Source organism: Pseudochaenichthys georgianus, chromosome 16, assembly GCF_902827115.2.
Source record: "Pseudochaenichthys georgianus chromosome 16, fPseGeo1.2, whole genome shotgun sequence".
In the NCBI taxonomy this organism is placed as follows: Eukaryota; Metazoa; Chordata; class Actinopteri; order Perciformes; family Channichthyidae; genus Pseudochaenichthys; species Pseudochaenichthys georgianus.
In genome coordinates this window covers 21,895,989-21,914,898 of record NC_047518.2, presented here as the reverse complement: position 1 = coordinate 21,914,898, position 18,910 = coordinate 21,895,989, and the positions used below count along the sequence as shown (strand labels likewise).

Here is an 18,910-nt window from a genome sequence, read left to right as displayed (position 1 = left end):
TTGTGTCAGTAAGCAGTATAGACTGTAGCTTAAGCCTTATCTTAATGCACCTATTGTGACCTGCACATAATTATCATCAGGCAGACCTGCTGTTCGCTCAGTGTTTCCCCTACCATTGTCTTGGGGGGGCGCTGCGCCACCCCAACGGAGCCCCGCGCCCCCCCTGAAATTCAAGGTGTTTATGTTTTTAATTTTATATATAATATATATATATATATATATATATATGTATAGCGCCAAATCGCAACTGAAGTAATCTATCTACGGTCACTTTTCACATTGAACATGTGCTCTTTTATGAAATAAACCAAACGCTTATGTTAAATAAATATGACCACACAGACCATTACTATGTGTAGTGCAATTCACTCCTATAGCACAAAATATATATGGTGTAAGAATTGTTTAGATGGTATTGTCAGTTGTATGATGAAATGCTGAATGGGATAATGGGATGAAGTCATGTATACGTTAGAACTTTTTTTGAACCTCCCTGTATTGCAATTATGTGGTTTGCAAACATTTTAAAGCACACTCAAATCAGAGTCACTTATAAGAACTTAGAAATACCTCATGGATACATAATCAATCTGCTATTGTTTTACCCTTAAAGCTTTAAAAACATATAAGTGCATGTTCCTTTACACGTTTTCTTTCCACCCCCCCCTCCCCACACACACACACACACACACACACACACACACACACACACACACACACACACACACACACACACACACACACACACACACACACACACACACACACACACACACACACACACACACACACACACACACACACACACACACACACACACACATGCAGCAAGCTGATTTCTGTCACCAATCAAGTTCCATTTTCCAACCGAATTAATTATTTCTAATTTGCAGCTTCTAGTGGTCAACCCCCTGTGGTGAGCTGCATCTGAGCTTTGTGTGTGTGTGCGTGCGCATGTGCGTGCGTGTGAAGTAGGGAACGTTCTACAATAGATCTTAATTGAGAAGACGGACTGCAATCAGCATATTCTTGTAGGAAATCATTAAATAATTTCTTCCTCCCCTCTCTTTTTCTCTTTCTCCTTATGTGGTGATTAGCATGGTAATGATAGCATCCTGATTATGTCCATCAGAAGAAATATGACATCTGTGGTCTCTCCAGTTCTATTACTGAGGAAATGAAAGTAGAAATGAATGAAAAAAAAAAAAAATTGTAACTCTTCCAATTAACATGATGTATTAAAATGCACATAATATATTGCAATGGTTCTTGGTTAAAGGGTAGGAGCTGAGACAAAAACACGATTCAAAGTCTCATGTTGCTACTAAAGAAAAACATGTTTTTACCTCCCTCTTCAATTCGGCTAGATGCACACATGAGCTAAAGAGTTTCTGCTGAAATGGTATCAATAAACTAAAATTGCAGATCTTAAATATCTGGGTATGATTGCCTTAATTGAAAAATATAATTTTGTGTTTTTCAAATGAATCCTGAGGTGGAACTAGGAAGGCAGTTTTTTGAATGTCTCTTTTTTCATGATTACTGCAGTTTCTACACATTTCATTTTAAAACACGACTCCCAGAATAAACTGAACATCACAGTCTGATGTTTATCTGACGTCTTATATTAATATGTTTATTCGTTTTGCAAAATAACTTAAAACCTGCTTCCTGAATTCTAGAAAATGCCGTTATCAAGGTGAGCTCATGCTATGCAGTACATCAACCATTGGTATGACTCTTTAGTGTAAAAGCAAAGGTGGCCAGAAAGAGATTATTATTTTCTTCATGTTTATTTATTTTTCACCATTTTTATCTTAGATGTGGATCTTTATTCTTCAGTAAAAGCTCTTGGCTTTTTAGACATAAAGAATCCCTACTGATGCAGCCTTGACTCCTTGGACTTTGGATATAGTGGGTACATGATGAATTCTGCCAGATGCTTTTATTAATTGTTTCCAGTATAAGAGGCATAGAAAATCAAAAGAAAAGAGGCAGTGTGTTGTAGAAGGTCTTGAGTGAAAAGAATGCAGACAGCGTCGGGAATGTTAATGGAACCTTTATCCTATCTAAAGCTAGCAGCTATCATTCATCCCTAAGAGATGTTGCCTTTTCTTCCCATTTGCATTGACTTCATCACATCAAATACCTACAGAGCTTTCATTTTCTGACCTTAGATTCATAACTTCCAAGGCTTATAGAAACCACTTGTTCATCATGTCTGTCCTTTAGTCTTAGGTTTGTCAACTATCAGTTGTAACTTAAATGTTAATTATAATACGGTCATCCAACAAAAAAACTACTATTCAAAACATTAGAAATCTTATATGTATCAAAATGAACCTTAGAGCTTTTACAAAGTGCAGATTTAAAACAAAAAAGTCTGGCCGTCAGTGTTGTGTAGCAGTTAATCAAACGAGATAAAAGTTTTAAATAAATTAAATGTATCTGTGATGGATATGTAAATTAAATCTTTACATTCTGCGTTTCTACATAATGTAGGTTGTAGAATAACTTTTGTGCCTTGAAACACACGTATTTTAAGATCAACAAATAGTTTGAGGAGTTGTAAAACAATGAATTTGTAAACTTAACAACATAAAAGTGGCCTTCTTCTATCTGCTATCCCTCATTGAAAACATATGAGCAACAGTAGTTAAAGAGCCTGTGACACGGTTTTCCCCCATCATCCAAACCCATCAATTTGAGTACATATTGTCCCCTTGAAAACCGTTACTGAACTGATTTTGGATATTTGTACTTTGATAACCATTAATCTGCCTTCAATGTTGACAATTTTCTGGATCTTCTCGCGGATTCTTCAAGTCCCGCCAAATGATGGGTGACGTCATTGCGGGCACAGCGCTCCAGCTGCACCGTCCAGGATCCCAGCTTCTGCATGTAAACCTTTATATATATACAGTCAGATGTAAACGCACGACGGCGCACACAGCAGCAAGCTCAGACAGCGATGACAGGTTAATGTTGAACGTGTCTGAGAGCTCATATGAGGCTGAAGGATCGGTTTATGTTGTATCTGTTAGAAGTTTAGGAATGAGGTGCGTCAATATGGGCGATCATATGGTCATTTAGCCAGTGGGACTGGGACTAAAAATCATCCCGGGACTCTCGACCGGCCCACTTCGGTACCGCTAGTAAATTGTCAACGGGGGGAGTGGGGGATGTCAGGGTGCTGTAGATAGTAAATGTAAATATGTAAATATTTGTGTCACTGCATCCTGGTAAAATACAAATATAATGTATAATGTCTGTGTCTTTGACATTAGCGCTGCTGCGCTGTGCCCTGTACTACGAAGCCAGTTCAACAGACCCTGGATATGTTTGAGTAACAAACAAACTAACAACAACAAACTAACAAACGAGATCTCGCTAAGCGGTCCTACGATGCTGGTTATCAACTCGGTAAATCAAGCCAGGGTTTCTCTCTCCAGCTGAGAGCGCGTTCACGTCTAAGACACGAGTGGATCTGACTTTAATTACATTTGTCTCGAGTGTTTCGTCAACATAATGTGTTAAATAATACTTCTGCATCCAGTCTGTGACACTGTGAGTGTTGCACGGCCAGATGAGGCTGGAGAAGCTGACTCAGATAAGAAAATATATTATATGATCGATGATCTGATTGATGATGTAATATGAATGATAAGTGCGACACGTCGGCGTCTTCTCTGCATGGCAGTTTAAACTGTATTTTCTTTATCCTGTAATATGACTTGAGAGATTTAAACTCCGCACACTGAGTTGATCTCTTTGCTATAGACGCCGGAGGCGGGCAGCGTCAGGTAAAAGAAGTTATTTAGCCTTCTCAAACCTGAGCCTCACGCGCCGCCTATGGGGGATGTGCTAGTTACTTATCCGACCGGCCCACTTCGGTACCGGCCCATCGGGATTCGTCCCGATGGCCAGTCCGCCACTGCACCCAGCCCACGTAAATTGTCAACGGGGGGAGCCTCGCTGCGGGGAAACGGTGGACCTAGTGTCCCGATCGGAGTGGGAATAATAATAATAATCCGTGCATTTTATCCATTAATTTCCCCAACATTGTGGTAAAAAAAACACACGTTTAATCCATGTTGGTGTACTACAACTACAAAAAGCATCGGTTTGTTTTCTCATCAGGAAATGCAGACCGGCTCAAACAAACGATTTTTAATCATCATCCTCACTCATCATTTAATGTATCATATGTTCGCCGAATTGACATGAAAGCACTAATAAATGTAGTTTCATCCACTTGAGTTTACAACCACAAAAATAATCGATTTGTTTTTATATCACATCCGATGGGAGGAAATTCAGCAGCTCTCACTCCCGATTTTTAATCCTAATGTAATCATCATCTTCACCACGATCATTTATGTTTATGTCGCCGAATTGACATGAAAGCACTGACAAATATGAATATACTGTAGTCAACTTCATTAAAACGTTATTAACGTGCCTAATCTCAGTAATTCACCATTTCTACGCATGACAACACACTTTGTCCGTGTTTGGCTCTCGAAGCGTTCCCGCATTGACGTCACTTCCGGCTTCCCCCAAAACTTCAAAATGAGTCAAGGAATTTCCCCGCGATGTTCGAAATTATTGATATTTAACGGAACGGTATCGCTTTTTCTTTTTTAAACTGACGGTTCGAGATTACTAGTAGCCCAATATTTCATTACACAACAGTTGTTGGGATGGTGTCACAGGCTCTTTAAGACTTACACTAACATATGTAACATGGAAACAAACTCGCACTTGTTCACCCCTATTGCCTTTCCCCTCCATGCATGTACAAAATGTAACCCCTTTTTATTTATATTTGTCTTCTCTCTGTGTCATTAGGAGATGGCTAAGATATTAAATCATCCGCGGGTCTATGGCTTCCTTCATGTTCCTGTGCAGTCGGCCTCAGACAGTGTCCTGATGGATATGAAGAGAGAGTATTGCATCGATGACTTCAAGAAAGTGGTGGACTTCCTCAAAGAGAAGTAAGACAGGATGTGTCCTGATGTCACCAATATACATTTTATTTTTTTCTCCTCTCACTTCTTCATTGTAAATAGCCATTTGTTTGTGTGGGTGCCTGTGTCCAAGCTCTCATAAAGGTGTTTGGAAAACATCTCTTTCTTTTATTCTCTCCCTTTGTCTCTCAATACTTCACTTTAAGACTCATATAGGTGAGACTTGTACAATAATATTAGTGGTTTAGCAAACTGTATGTCTTTACTCATTCCATATATGGCCACTTTCATATGTAAAGTGGCCATATATGGATATGGACTCGATCACAATCAATTGTATAAAAAGTGAAAAAGTGAATTAGCTAGACTTTGGTTTATGTACTGCCTCAGATACAATACATTTCAGCAGAGATATTAGAAAGTATAATTCATCGTACTGCCAACCGTATACCGTCTATGCGTTTTACAAGCAATGAAAGCAAGCTTTACTTTTTTAGAAATATAAGTTTTTGATGGACAACATTGATGTGTTCTTTTCTAAACCTCTCTCTTTTGTTAGTCTTTCCATCTTTATTTCACTTCTCATTTATCACAACATTACTTTACAAAGTTACACATTTCAAACATGGATTTAATAGACAAGTTGAAGGGGAATTTAGTGCCGCACTCGAGCTACACTATTCCAAAATAAACACACACATGGAGCTTAACGTGTGCTCTCCTGGTATGGATTAGTCACAGCCCCACCATAACAAAAAATGATATTTGAAAAATGCACATATAGCATGGATTTGATCTTTGACAAATATAAGAATGATGCAAACGTAATCTTCTCCTTTATGAAAGATAATCTGTCATGGAATTTGAGTTCAATGAATTAAGCCAGTGCATGTCAGAAGTAGTCAATAAATATAGAATTGTTGCTCCGATAATACGCTTAAAGGGGATTCATATTAAAATGAGGTTGGATCACATTTCTGGCCTGAATCTCTAGGTTTTATTGTGTGATTAAGAACAAACATCTTTATTCATGCAATGGTATGTATAAGCAAGCATGTTATTGCTCTTGCCAGATGATAACCTCTTATTTTTAAGGAAGTAATAATCTTCCATGGAATTAAATGACACAATGCATGTTTTGAGATTAGTACCGACTAAGGTATGTCTGCTGCTTCATTGCACTTTTCTCTGCTGGATTATGTTTATCTCAATCCCATATATAGATTTTATATAGTAATACCTATATGTTCCCATTGCAGTCTTGTCTTTTGACGTTGCAGATTAAATTCATTTTGTTCACGTCGAGTTTTCTCTAAGCAGATGAGATGCATGTACTGCAGCAATCAATAGATTTCATGTAGCTGCTTCATGTAGGTCAACAGTCAAGCCATAGGCTTAAATATAAAATGTACAACTGGGTTAACAAGACTATCATCTAGGTCACTGTACAGCTATCGGTTTGAAGTTTAGTGCATTTAACTATATGGACAGTGTTTGTGCATCAGCCACTATGTGAGTCAGTATATCTGTTGATGATCACTCTGACACACTTTCTCTCCGTTTCTCACATTACCTCTTCTCCACACGCGTCTCCCATCCTGTCGTCCTCAACTCCCCTTTATATTTCCCTCTGGCACTGTGTAGAAACCCAACATACCTCTCTAGCTTGAAGTACGTCTCTGTTCAACTTGCTTTTCTCTTGTCTTGAACTCCATAACACTAACTTAACATACATTTGGCATTTTCTGTTCACCCCCCATTGTATTTGTATGCTTAAAATTGCCATATATATATATATATATATATATATAATATTAATACATCTAAATAATTAGCATGCACAATTAACTGCTTTATCATCCTCTACAGTGGTTGTCATCTCAAATGAGTGACATTTTATAAGAAGTAATAATGGTTTTACAATATATTATAACAGGCCACTTCCATCTGGAAAACAGCAGCCTCTTCTTGTTTGTCCCACAAACTTATTTTAGTTGTGCTTTGCTCAAGGTAGATAGTAGATACAGTATTCATTTGAAATACATGCGTAATGATAAATACTTCTGAAATGTTATGTATTGCATACTAAAGACTAATTAAATGATTTTTTTTTATCCAGGGTTTTCTTGTTTCTCAAGGGCTTCTTGAAAATAACTACAGTATTTAGTTTTATTTTCTCCCTCTCCATCTGTCATATTAAACTTGTTCGTTTCTTTGTCGTTGTGTATGTGTGGGCAACAGGTCATTAACTTGACATTTGAATCATGTCTGTCCATCTTCCTCTCAGCACATCTTTTAGAACTGAAAGCTTCTGATTGGGCGCAGTGTGCGGGCATTTCTTCCACTAGAGTTGAGGGCTTCACCATTCCTTTAAATCCTTCCTTTTAAGTTCCTTCTGAAGGGGCCTTGAGTTGAGGAGTGATAACAGTGTTTTTGCTTTAACATTGACTCAGATGCTTATCTGTGTGTGTATGCGCCTGTGTGTGTGTGTATTTTAGGTAACTGTTTAGCCTGGAGATGAGGTGTGTACCCGTCTCAAGCTGTTTTTTTAAGGACAGGAAATTCAAACAAAGTGACACACACAGAGACACACAACTTGCCACACGCAGAGTTGGTCATAAGATGTTGTTTACATAATCTGTCTGGCTACCCCTTTTTTTTTTTTTCTTTGTATATGTGTGTGCGTGGTTACTACATTTCTGGCTTCTGTTACTTAAACACACACATTCAGACACACGGGTGATGTCTGTTGTGTGAAATCAATACCAGCACACATTCAGTAGTCTGACCCATTTGGCTGCAGCAGTAATAGCCGGGGTGCAATTCAGGGTCTGGGAGACACGCCAGGGCGCTGGACAAGCCAAAAAACACAACCACTCTGTGTGTGTTTTTGTGTGTGTGTGTGTGAATCATACACACACTATCTTCTTTCGTGAAGGGATATATTTTTAGGCACCTAATCCTGAGATGTATATTTCAGACACTTTTAAGAGATGTCAAAAAGAGAAAGGGTAGCAACAGAGGAGTTTCTTATGTATGTTCTCATTATGTTTTTGTAGCAAGATTGAATAGAAAATAGAAGCACTGACTTACGGTAGTAATTATTATCTTGTATTTTATTTTATTTTTGTATATGTTGGGCAAGTCTCTTCCTATTCAAAGGTCTGGTTAATCGTATCTGTTGTAATCTCACCTTTACAGAAATAGTCAGTCTATCACTTTGTTTTTGTTGAGCCACAGGCTACATGGGCCTGTTTCTATATATTTTGTTCTTGCTTTGTTTGAAATACTTATCTAGGAAAATAAGGCCCCACACGATGCTCTCTGTGCAGTATTTCATTAAGTGTTTTTACTGACTCACTCTACTTTTGGCACTGGTGCACTCATGCAAACAGGAACAACTCAAGGTGAAAGGGGAAGTGTGTGCGGGTGGGGGTGGGGGTGTGTGTGTGTGTGTGTGTGTGTGTGTGTGTGTGTGTGTGTGTGTGTGTGTGTGTGTGTGTGACAATTAGTCCTTTGTTGGAGCCATGTAAAGTTCACCTTTTAAGAATGTGACAGACAGGAACCTTGTGCAGGTATGTGTGAGGTCAGAGCTTATCTGACTGACACACACAGCAGAAGACAAATGTATTTCTCTTTACAAACAGCTTAATGCCACCAACACTGCAGAGGTCATGGGGGTTCAAACGCCTCTGGCCTTCCTTATCACAGAAAACCAGTTCACACACATAAACCAACATGCACACACACACATCAGACCTCCCTCCTTGACATCCTTCATAGCTGAGGATCTTGAACTCCATTATGTACTTAACCAGTTAACGCAACATCTTGCAAGAAACAGCGTCTGAGGGCTTCTTAACATTTAATAAACTATGAATGTGTCATACTCACTTAACGGGAAGAAATTCAGCTTTCAGACAATATTAACCATGTTAAGCTAAACGAAACAAAAGGGTAATAACAAATGCTCTGAATTAGCCCTGAGCGAAAAACGCTAACGCAATTAGCACAGAACTCAAGGTAAAATACCCTTATTACTTATCGTATCTGCACAAACAAGATATCGATTAGCAAGCTGAGATTCCACAGATTCCAGACATATACTACTATCATCACTGAGCGATCATAACTTACGACAGGGGAAGCAAACATAGACATCACAATACGTAGCTTCACGGAGAAACCACTTGACCAAGGGGGGCCATAGATATGGAAAATGCACCCAAATTAATCAATTATTAATTTACCCCTTTTAGAAGTGAAGATATGGTCATTTGTTCTGGGAATGTCATTTTCGAGCCTGAGACCTGAAGAACAGGCTCGGGGCTCAACTGGTTAAGGCAGCATTTATGATGCATTTTTAAAGGTAGCTGATTGGTAGCCTTTCCTTTCATATTTTTTTTTCTAGTCGATTTTTGGTGTAATGTTTTTCTTTCCCACGAGAGGCTATAAAATAGTAAATGAATAATACTTACACTCAAATTCATCTTTAACTTTGGTAATTGTGTTGCAATGAACACTCAGAATCTGAGTAGGCCTACAGGGAGAGAAAAAGTGTAGAAGAAAAAAAATTGCACTCTATCATGTGTGTATATATATAACTTTATATCAAAATGGCCTTTTCTTAATATAATCATCAAACCTGTACACTACTACACCCCCATTGAAAAACAAACATAACAGCATAGCATAGCAAAGAAAATACATTATTTGTCAGTCTTGGTGTAGTTTCTTTTGTCATAACAATAAGAACCACAAAGCAGTACATATCAGTCAAAAAGTCAAAGCTAAAACTGTTCAATCCAAACAATTGGAAAAGATTAATGCATGAGAAAAACAGCATATTCTTTTGTAAAACAATGCTTCATGTTTACAGCAGTGGAAAGTAAAACAAATCTAAGTCACACTAATTAAGTATGTATTGAAATGTCCCCAGAAAACAACCAAACAGACTCTGGGGGCAAAGAGAAACACATTTGTCACACTGATGACCAGAGGACAGCCTGTTCAAACAGTTGGATTTGTTTCACACTTCAACATGTATCGAGTTAGGTCTGTAGAAGGTTGAATGCCCAAATCGCCTGTCACTTAAAACTCATTCACACGTTAAAATCTAATGGCAAACCAATGCTTCTCTGACCTTTATTGGAACATGTGCAGATGAACTGATAGAAGAAAATCAATTGTATGTTGCTTAAAATTGTGGACATTATGGAAGAGATACTGGTTTGTTCATACTGAGCTGCAGAACAAAGAAAATGCCACTAAAACACCAAATGCTGTCGTTATAATAAATTAAGTTCAATTAAGGCCACATCTATTCATCCCTTCATTGCAGGGTTTTCTTTATTCCATGGCATTATGTTAATAGTATGTATAATTCAATTGTTCTCTGCTATAATATTTAGCCCAATTTCGCTTACAATTTAATAAAGATCTCCTCTATACAAAGAGGAAAAATACATAAAAAATACATTTTTCCAATTTGTTAAAACTGAATTGTTTTCCTCCATGCATAATTCGAACAATCAGTAGAATAATTATTTCATTAAAATGGTTAATTTGTCCTCGTCCGCCAACACAGACCGTATTTTACACCCTTTTCTCTCTGCTGCTATCAATTAAAATCACATAATGAGGAACAGTCTTTATGCAATGATGTATGGGGAAAATCCGGTTATGGTGGAACAAGGCTGTTATAGAGTGAGTGAACGTGGTCAGAGGATTTTCCACAGTTGTTACATAGTTTGCCATAATATCTTGGCTGATGTTCCCTCAACTGTTCTCGAGGATTAAATGTCTTTGATTCGCTGGGGCCAAAGATGAGACGCCTGGAAAAGAATATAATGCGTCTGTGGGTTGGGGGTTGGTTGTGCATATGTGCAGTGGAGCAGAATCTGGCAGTATTACTGTTGAACTTTGAGGTTAGTTGGGTTGAGCAGTAAGGGGGGGGGGGTGTAAGCTGTCATGTTACCAGCAAGGGATATATGATAGGGGAGGGCCGGGCATCGAGCTGCCCTTAGACCTTCTCTGGTCTCCCTCAGGGTGATAGGTTGGTTCCTCCGGAGGTTATATGTTCCTGACCTCTGAAAACCCTTTTAATCCCAGGCCATAGAGGTCTGATTCCCAAGGAGACAAACTCGCATATATGAGGGAAAGCTAAAATAATCCTGTCAAGCCTAAACTACAAAGCAGCACTTTTTCTATTTAGTTTATTATAGAAGTTTACATAATATTGAGCGGATCTCCAGCAGTGTAGTTTTTACAGTTATTCCCCTGAAGAAATTAGTATTTGGGTAGGTCAACAGGTGATCAATCTGTGTGATCTCAGCAGCTGACCAGTATAATGACCCTTGGCCTCCAACATGACCTATAGGAACCCAACACTCCCATCCAATCTCCATTTGAGGATTCGGTCACTGCTCTGTCCTGTTTAATTCCATTTCTTCTTTGGTTTAAGCCTTTAAGATGAACAATATATTTTAAAATATGGTTTTATGGGTTGTATAGACCGCTTAGTTTGGTATTCCACTTTTAATTAAATCACTTATACCTTCAACTCTTCGTTTTCTGTCCTCTTTTTTTTAATTTTAACTGGTTCACCCTTGAACAGGTTCCGTGCAAAACATTGTTATATAAGCTGCACCTGATTTCATTAAATTATCCACACTTACTTGAGAGGTTTTGTTTTATAATGTATTGAAAGGGCTATTACTGGAACATTTTCTCTTTTCTCTCACACAGGAACCACTTTATTCTAATACATACAAATGCAACAGAGAGCCATAACTTTGGGTGGTCTGCGTTATTCAGATTGTTTTGAATCTCACTTTAAAGGCACAAGGTCTTATATATAAAGTGAAAGAACATTTTATCACTTCACACATTTTTAAATGTGCAGCTGGTCAAAACACCTTGGTGATTTAGAGAGCTAATATTCTTACATTACATTACATTGCATTTAGCTTATATTCACACAACAGTGGGTTTAAATCTGGCTCTGGACCCTATTGTTTTCACCCCCTAAATGCCACATGTTATAATCAATCCTTTTTTATATGATATGATAATGCTGTTTCTCACTTATGGGATATTTGGTTAGATGGAGGCTCAAATCAATGTGTTATAAACAGGGTCTGACTAGCACACTTAAACTGTTTCAAAATAGCATGTTTGAAACCAAAATGATTTTGTTTGATATACATTCCCAAAGAATGGAAAGTCATGTTTTATGACACTCGTGGTCCCGTGATTTGAGGTGGTAGACAGCCATATATAAAAAAGATACTCGGTCCTGTAAAGGTATTTGAAGGACCTTTTTTACAAACTCTTGTGTCACAAAACATTCAACAATTGATTTCTTAAACTTTCTTGTAGAAAAATACCTTTTTATGTGTTAGTAGTGTTTTGCAATATCCAATGTGTTGGCAGAGTGAAGCTGGGTCTGTTGATATTATGTGTGGATGATAAACTTTCTGTCAGTGTGCGTGTCTCAGTCTCTCTTGAGTGTGGCAACTGTTTCTCTCCAAACAAACAGCTCCAAGACAGTTGCGTTCGTGTGGTTGTATGTGTGTATCTTTGTCTGTGTATACCCGTGTTAGTCATCTCTATTAGTCACGAGGAGTGACAGGGATATATCAAACCTCCCTGGGTTACGGCAGGACACATGCATCAGTAGCGTGACTGCACCATGTGTGCAATGTGGGGCCAGTCTCTCGCTTTGTTGTTGCTCGTTTGTTGTTGAAGACATACCTTCATTAGTTAACACACATGCACTCACACACTTAAAGGGTTTAAGGTATCAGCCAGGGCTAATGTTTCACTTGAATAGTTGGTGGGAGGGAAGGCAGCTCCCTGGAGAAAAAAAAGATAAAACAAGTGAGGGAATGAGAGGCGGGAAGAGAGCGCGGTGAGCGAGGCAGGTTTGCTGCAATAACCTGCCTCACTGGTGGGACTTTCCAGCCCTCCTTTCTTCTCTCTTTCCCCCCTCCTAGCTGATGATTCAGCAGCAAGTAAACCCAATGAAGCAGCAAGGGTTTCTGTCAGTGTTTTGATTTCAAACCCTTATTTAGCCACACAGCTAGAATAGAACATGAACAGCAAACAGCTAGGTTTAGTCATAGCAGGCACATTAAACGGTCTCACACACATAAACACGCACATTTGAGTGTTTAAAAGGCATCAGTCAGCAGCTCCACTAAGTTTCCCCCCATATATTATCCTCAAAGGTTTTGAAGTTTTACACTCATGGACATCTGTGTACAGATCTACATAATTAACCTATTTTTTAGTTTTTTATTTAAAACGCCACACCAGTTTAAAGACAGATACAAACATGCATTTTAAGGACAGCGTAAGAGTTGTACTAGAAAATAAGTGGTTTGTGTACCCTTTTTTTTTGGCCCTACATATAAAATAAAATATATTACACAATGTAACTTCCACCCTGCTGTTAAAACTTTTGGCAGCTGAATAACTTTTATACCAGCTGACTTAACATGTTAAACCTGTCGACCAATCATTCCTGCCATTTTCTTTCCCCCGTTTATCTGAAAAATTACATGTTGACTCTCAAAGCATTTTGTGACAAATGTATGGTGTCAGTAGATGTAGATTACTCCCACACAGAAACAAAACAAACTAAAAACAGTTTCCAGAGTGTGGTATGGGAATAGTTTTTATGAGTTTGTCTTCTTGTTAATGTGTGTTTGTGTATAGAAGGGGTTTAATCCAGAAAGGAGTGAAAAAGAGAGAGAGCCTTCCTGGCTACAGTATACACCTGGCCGTGTGTGTCAACGAGTGTGTCGTTGTGAATTGGCTCGGTTTAAATAACAGGAAACTGCAAAGAACGAGTCATTAACTTTGCAACATGCTGAAACTAAAGGATGGGTGTCTCTGTTTGTGTGAAAGCACCTGAGAAAGAGAAACGCTTTGTGGATAATGACTCTTTGCAGTGTCTAACACATCCCTGTCTTATTGACACTTCCTCTGGATTATACCATATTTCCTTCCCACAAACCACAAACACACACATACACACACACACACACACACACACACACACACACACACACACACACACACACACACACACACACACACACACACACACACACACACACACACACACACACACACACACACACACACACACACACACACACACACACACACACACACACAGGATATGTACAGCTTCACTATAATTATAGGAGTTTCCTTCATTAAGTAGTGTTAATTTATTATTAGGCCACATTATCTATCCTTCCTGTCTCAAGAAAGAGCTGCACACACACATACTGAATTACAGAACCATGACTGCTCTGACAGGCATCTTCAAAACATGTCAGAGCAGCAGTGAAACTCAATGCCTCCCTGTGGTCACAAAGAGCAGGTGGCAAAACAATCCAACCCTGTCAGATTACTTTAGAAAAACAAGGTGGTTTCTATCATACTCTTAACCCATTTGATTTAAAGTCAAACACATGTTTTTAACGTTGTAAAGATTCACTCTGGTTTCCTGTTCATTATCAGCTTGTCTTTTTCAAGACAAATTAGAAGTTCGGAAGACATCACAGAAGTGTCCAGTCAATATTGTCCCTTAGTAACTGACTATAGATTATCATTGTCATTTTTATCAATGCAATGCTTTAATGTGATTTTGACTCATGAGCCTCAAGGTTATCTGTGTTCCTGAAAGACTGAGGTCATGTTTGAGTTAACAGATATCCTCACTCATTACACATTTTCTTTATTTGATTAATATATTTATTTTTATTTTTTCCTCAAACAAAGCATATGTGTACACTAGTATGGGAAAGTACATGTCGATGTTTCCCACCCACAAAATCTGCAAGTACAAACAGAAACAGAATGACATCACCATGAGACTCGGACTGTTTGTTCTCATTTTGTTGAGTTAGATTGCTTTACCTCTGATTTCATAAGACTTGTTCCATTAAGATTCTCTTTTCTCCTTTGTATGTGCCATAAATTACAGTTTGGCTTCATAAAATATGCAGAAATATATCTTAAAATATCTTGGAAGTGCAACTGGAGTTTGGTTCTAGGTTTTTTCCGAAGGCCATCAGTGCTTTAAAGTATTGGTTACACATACTTAAAAAGACACACACTTACATAGATTACACTTCATATGCCAAAACCCTCATCTTCATAAGTGTGCGTGAGTGGAACTTAGGTAAGGTGGCGTTACAACATCTCAGACATAATGGAAAGTCATATAACAAGGCATTACAGTGTTAACTTTCCATGTGCTTACACCCTCCCAGTGCACACACATGCACACAAGCAAGGTCAGATGATACTTGAGTACATGTAAGAACACAGTCATGTTTCAGCCTCTGACTCACCTTTCATTATCTCTCTGTCTCTCTCCTCTCATATTTCTCTTGCTCTGTGTTTGACTCACCCAGCCTTTCAGAGCTCTTTTTCAACCACACAGTTTCACTCACAGCAAAAGGACAACACTCTGTTTGTCTGTGTTTAGCTACTTGTGCTGTTTCTGCTGTGTGTTCTGCTGTTGTCTACAGAGGGGGAAATGTGCCGCCAAAATAATGAACTTGATGGTTAATTCATGTTTAGAGGTGTTAGCTTAAACCCTGAGGAAGGGTTAATCTACTGTTAGGTGTCCCTCTGGTCTTTTGCTGTTATGCCACTTTCAGACTGTAACCTTAGGCCAGTTAGATGGTGTACTTCTAACAGCTGATGCAAACTGTCACTACATTATGTTATCTTGCTTGTATTTAATCATGTAGAAGAAAGTGTTTTAAATACATGTAATTGATATGAACTTATTAATACATCACTTTTCAAAACAAAGTTACAAAGCGCTTTACTTGGATTAAAAACAAGCCGTTCAGGGCGGCAACAGAACATGAGGTCAACAATCTCCAGCCCAGCCTGTAAAATGTACAGCATTTCAACAATAGCAACAATAATATAATGGAGAAAATAAAGTATAAACAAGTAAAACATGTATGTAGACTAAAACCTAAAAGTAGCATCATAGAGTGGTGCAGGGATGACGTATTTTTGTAGGCCGAACCGGAAGTAAGCTGCGTATGGGTTCCCTCGACAAAAAAGCAATGGGATTTCTCCATATGCTTTTGGAATATTGTAAAAAATAAGATCTGTGGAAAACGAACCTGTTTGATAAATGCACATTTTGTTCAGCCGGATAATCTCCACATGTCTACCCTACTTTTATAATTTTCGAATCATAAATCGAATCGATAGTCATCACTGCACCACCCTATTAGTTAAAGGCTTTAATGAAAGGTGAGTTTTAAGAAGTGATAGCATAAGCAGGTTTGCTTCTTGTGGTTGTTAACTTGCACACACACACAAGGAATATATTAAATTATTTTTATTTAACCTTTATTTAACCAGATAAAAAGCATTGAGATAAAATCTCATTTGCAATGCTGACCTGGCCAAGAAGGCAGCAATGTTACACATAACACATAACACAAACGTTTCAAATACAGAGAACATAACTAAGAAAACAAAAGACGAAAAAGCAGTCACTACATTGTGCACATTAGGAAAGTAAGAAAGGTACACTACTTATTACTGTAAGAGCAGCTGGTGGTAAGGACCTCAGACAACTTCAACTTAAAACATGGTATTGAGACAAGTGCCGTCAGTTTGAGGCGTGATTGAAGGTCATTCCAAGACCAAGGACCATAATGAAAAAGACTCCTTTTCCCAGCCTCAATCCGCACAGCAGGTACCTGGAACCGTATCCAGGCACTGGATCTGAGGTTGTAACGGCCCGTCTACACTACAGCGTCGACAGCGTCGAAAGCTCCAATCTGCTCCAATCTGCCCATTCACTTTCAATGGGGTGACGTCACGTAGCCGCGCTTTTTCGCCGAACTGAATTGTGGGTAGCAGAGCGAGGCGTCGCCTGAGACGCCGGAGTAGCCAGCGCCAGCCAATCAAATCCCGTTTCCCAAAATCTGACAGCTGAAGCCGTAGCCAATCAAACCGCGTCTAAGCTGGGAGAGATATCCCGCCGTTCATTTCTATATTTAAAAAAAAGTCGGAGGAGAAACTAACTATCGCCGTAGCAAATCACCCGGTTTTGTATGACCAGACCCTCTTCACCTACCGGGATACAAACCGGAGGAACCAGGCATGGAGGGAGGTGGCAGAGAAAGTGGGTGAAACTGGTAGGTTTTCGCCTGTTTGGGGAGTTTATATATATATTGCTCGCATAAAATCCCCGGGGGTTTTTGCTTTGTATGTCGGGGGCGGGAGATTCATGTGATTGGTTGTTGGCCGTGTTGCTTGAATAAAATCCCCAAGCTCCAGACACGCCCAGCTCCAAGCTATTTTTGGAGCTGTAGTGTGGACGCTCCGTAAGAGTCACAAACTGGAGCAAATCTGGCACATATGTACAGTGGAAGCTTACCTAAAATGGCTTTATACATTAATAAAAACCAATGCTGCATCCTACGCATAAGTGAGGACCATCCAGTTAGGCTATACAGTTTGCAATGATGAGTCCTATAGGGTGCATTTGATATATAACGCAGTGCAGCATGGTAGAGTGGGTCAAGTTTGGCCAAAACAGTGGGACAGGCAAATCTATAAATGGTATCACCGTAGTCCAGCTGGGACAGGAATAAGCCAGAGACCAACCTTTTACGGGATGAAGTTGAAAAACAACATTTAAGTCTGTAAAGGAAGCCAAGAGTGCATTTCAATTTATTTGATAGAACTTCAATGTGATGTTTAAAGTTCAGATTACTGTCCAACCAAAAGCCAAGATATTTGTAGGTATCGACAAACTCAACAGAGACGCCATCAAGGGTGTCAATGGAGAGGCAAGAGGACGCTGACTTGGGAGCAAAAAGCATTGCTTTGGTTTTCTTACTGTTCAAAAGCAGTTTGGAATCAAGAAGTGCATGCTGCAGCGTGATAAAATCAGATTTTAAATTGGAAACGGCCATATCCAGAGAAGGAGCACATGAGTATACAATAGTGTCATCAGCATACATATGATAGGTAGAAAATTGCATCTGATTACAAATATTGTTTACATATAATAAAAAGAGCAAAGGCCCCAAAATAGAGCCCTGTGGAACTCCCTTCTTCAAGGTGACAGGGTCAGAGACAGTACTACCCAACCTGATGCATTGAGTATGGTCGGTTAGATAACTCTGAAACCTGCAAATGGCATTATGACCGAAACGAGACATCAACATAACATTAGACATAATGTGGTGATCTACAGTGTCAAATGCTTTGGCTAGGTCAATAAACAATGCAACACAAACTGATTTTTTGTCCAAAGCAGCCTTAATATCGTCTAAGACTTTCAGACTGGCAGTCACAGTACTGTGCTTTGATCTGAATCCAGATTGCATAGGGTTAAGGATGTTGTATGAATTTAAAAAAAGTTTTAGCTGAGTAGAAACTAGGGACTCAAGAATCTTTGATAACACAGAAAGATTTGAGATGGGACGATAGGTATTCAACTCTGTGGGATCACCAGCTTTCAAGAGGGGCGATACCAGAGCTTGCTTCCACACAGCTGGCAGTGTGTGAGTGGATAGGGAGAGATTAAAAAGATCAGTTACTGGTTATAACAGTGTGGTAAAGTTTAAGGAATTTGTATATTGATAATTGTTGTACTTTTTAAATAGCTTTTGTCACAGTAGTAGTTCATGTTAACATAAAGTTACTTTGTTTTACTAAAATCAGTTTATGTCTGTTTTATGTTTTGGTTATTCGTCAATAAACCTGAAATTAATTGACTTTTTGGGTTAAATATGTATGTGTTTTTGTTATCTTGTCAAGTTTATGGTTAATGAAACCTTGAAGGTCCCCCTATTGATGATACAGTATTCTCAATGTCAGATTATGTTGCCAGTTTTGAACTAATTGCCCTGTAGAAATTCTTAAGTGTC

General features: G+C 38.8%; 1 protein-coding gene across 1 annotated transcript in view; it reads left to right on the top strand.

The window, feature by feature from the left end:
- cdkal1 (CDK5 regulatory subunit associated protein 1-like 1) overlaps positions 1-18,910 on the top strand; it is a 314,194-nt gene that overhangs the window by 186,371 nt on the left and 108,913 nt on the right. Inside the window, exon 10 of the mRNA XM_034102687.2 lies at positions 4,852-4,997. Coding sequence (XP_033958578.1) covers positions 4,852-4,997 — 146 coding nt within the window. The remainder of the gene's footprint in view (positions 1-4,851; positions 4,998-18,910) is intronic.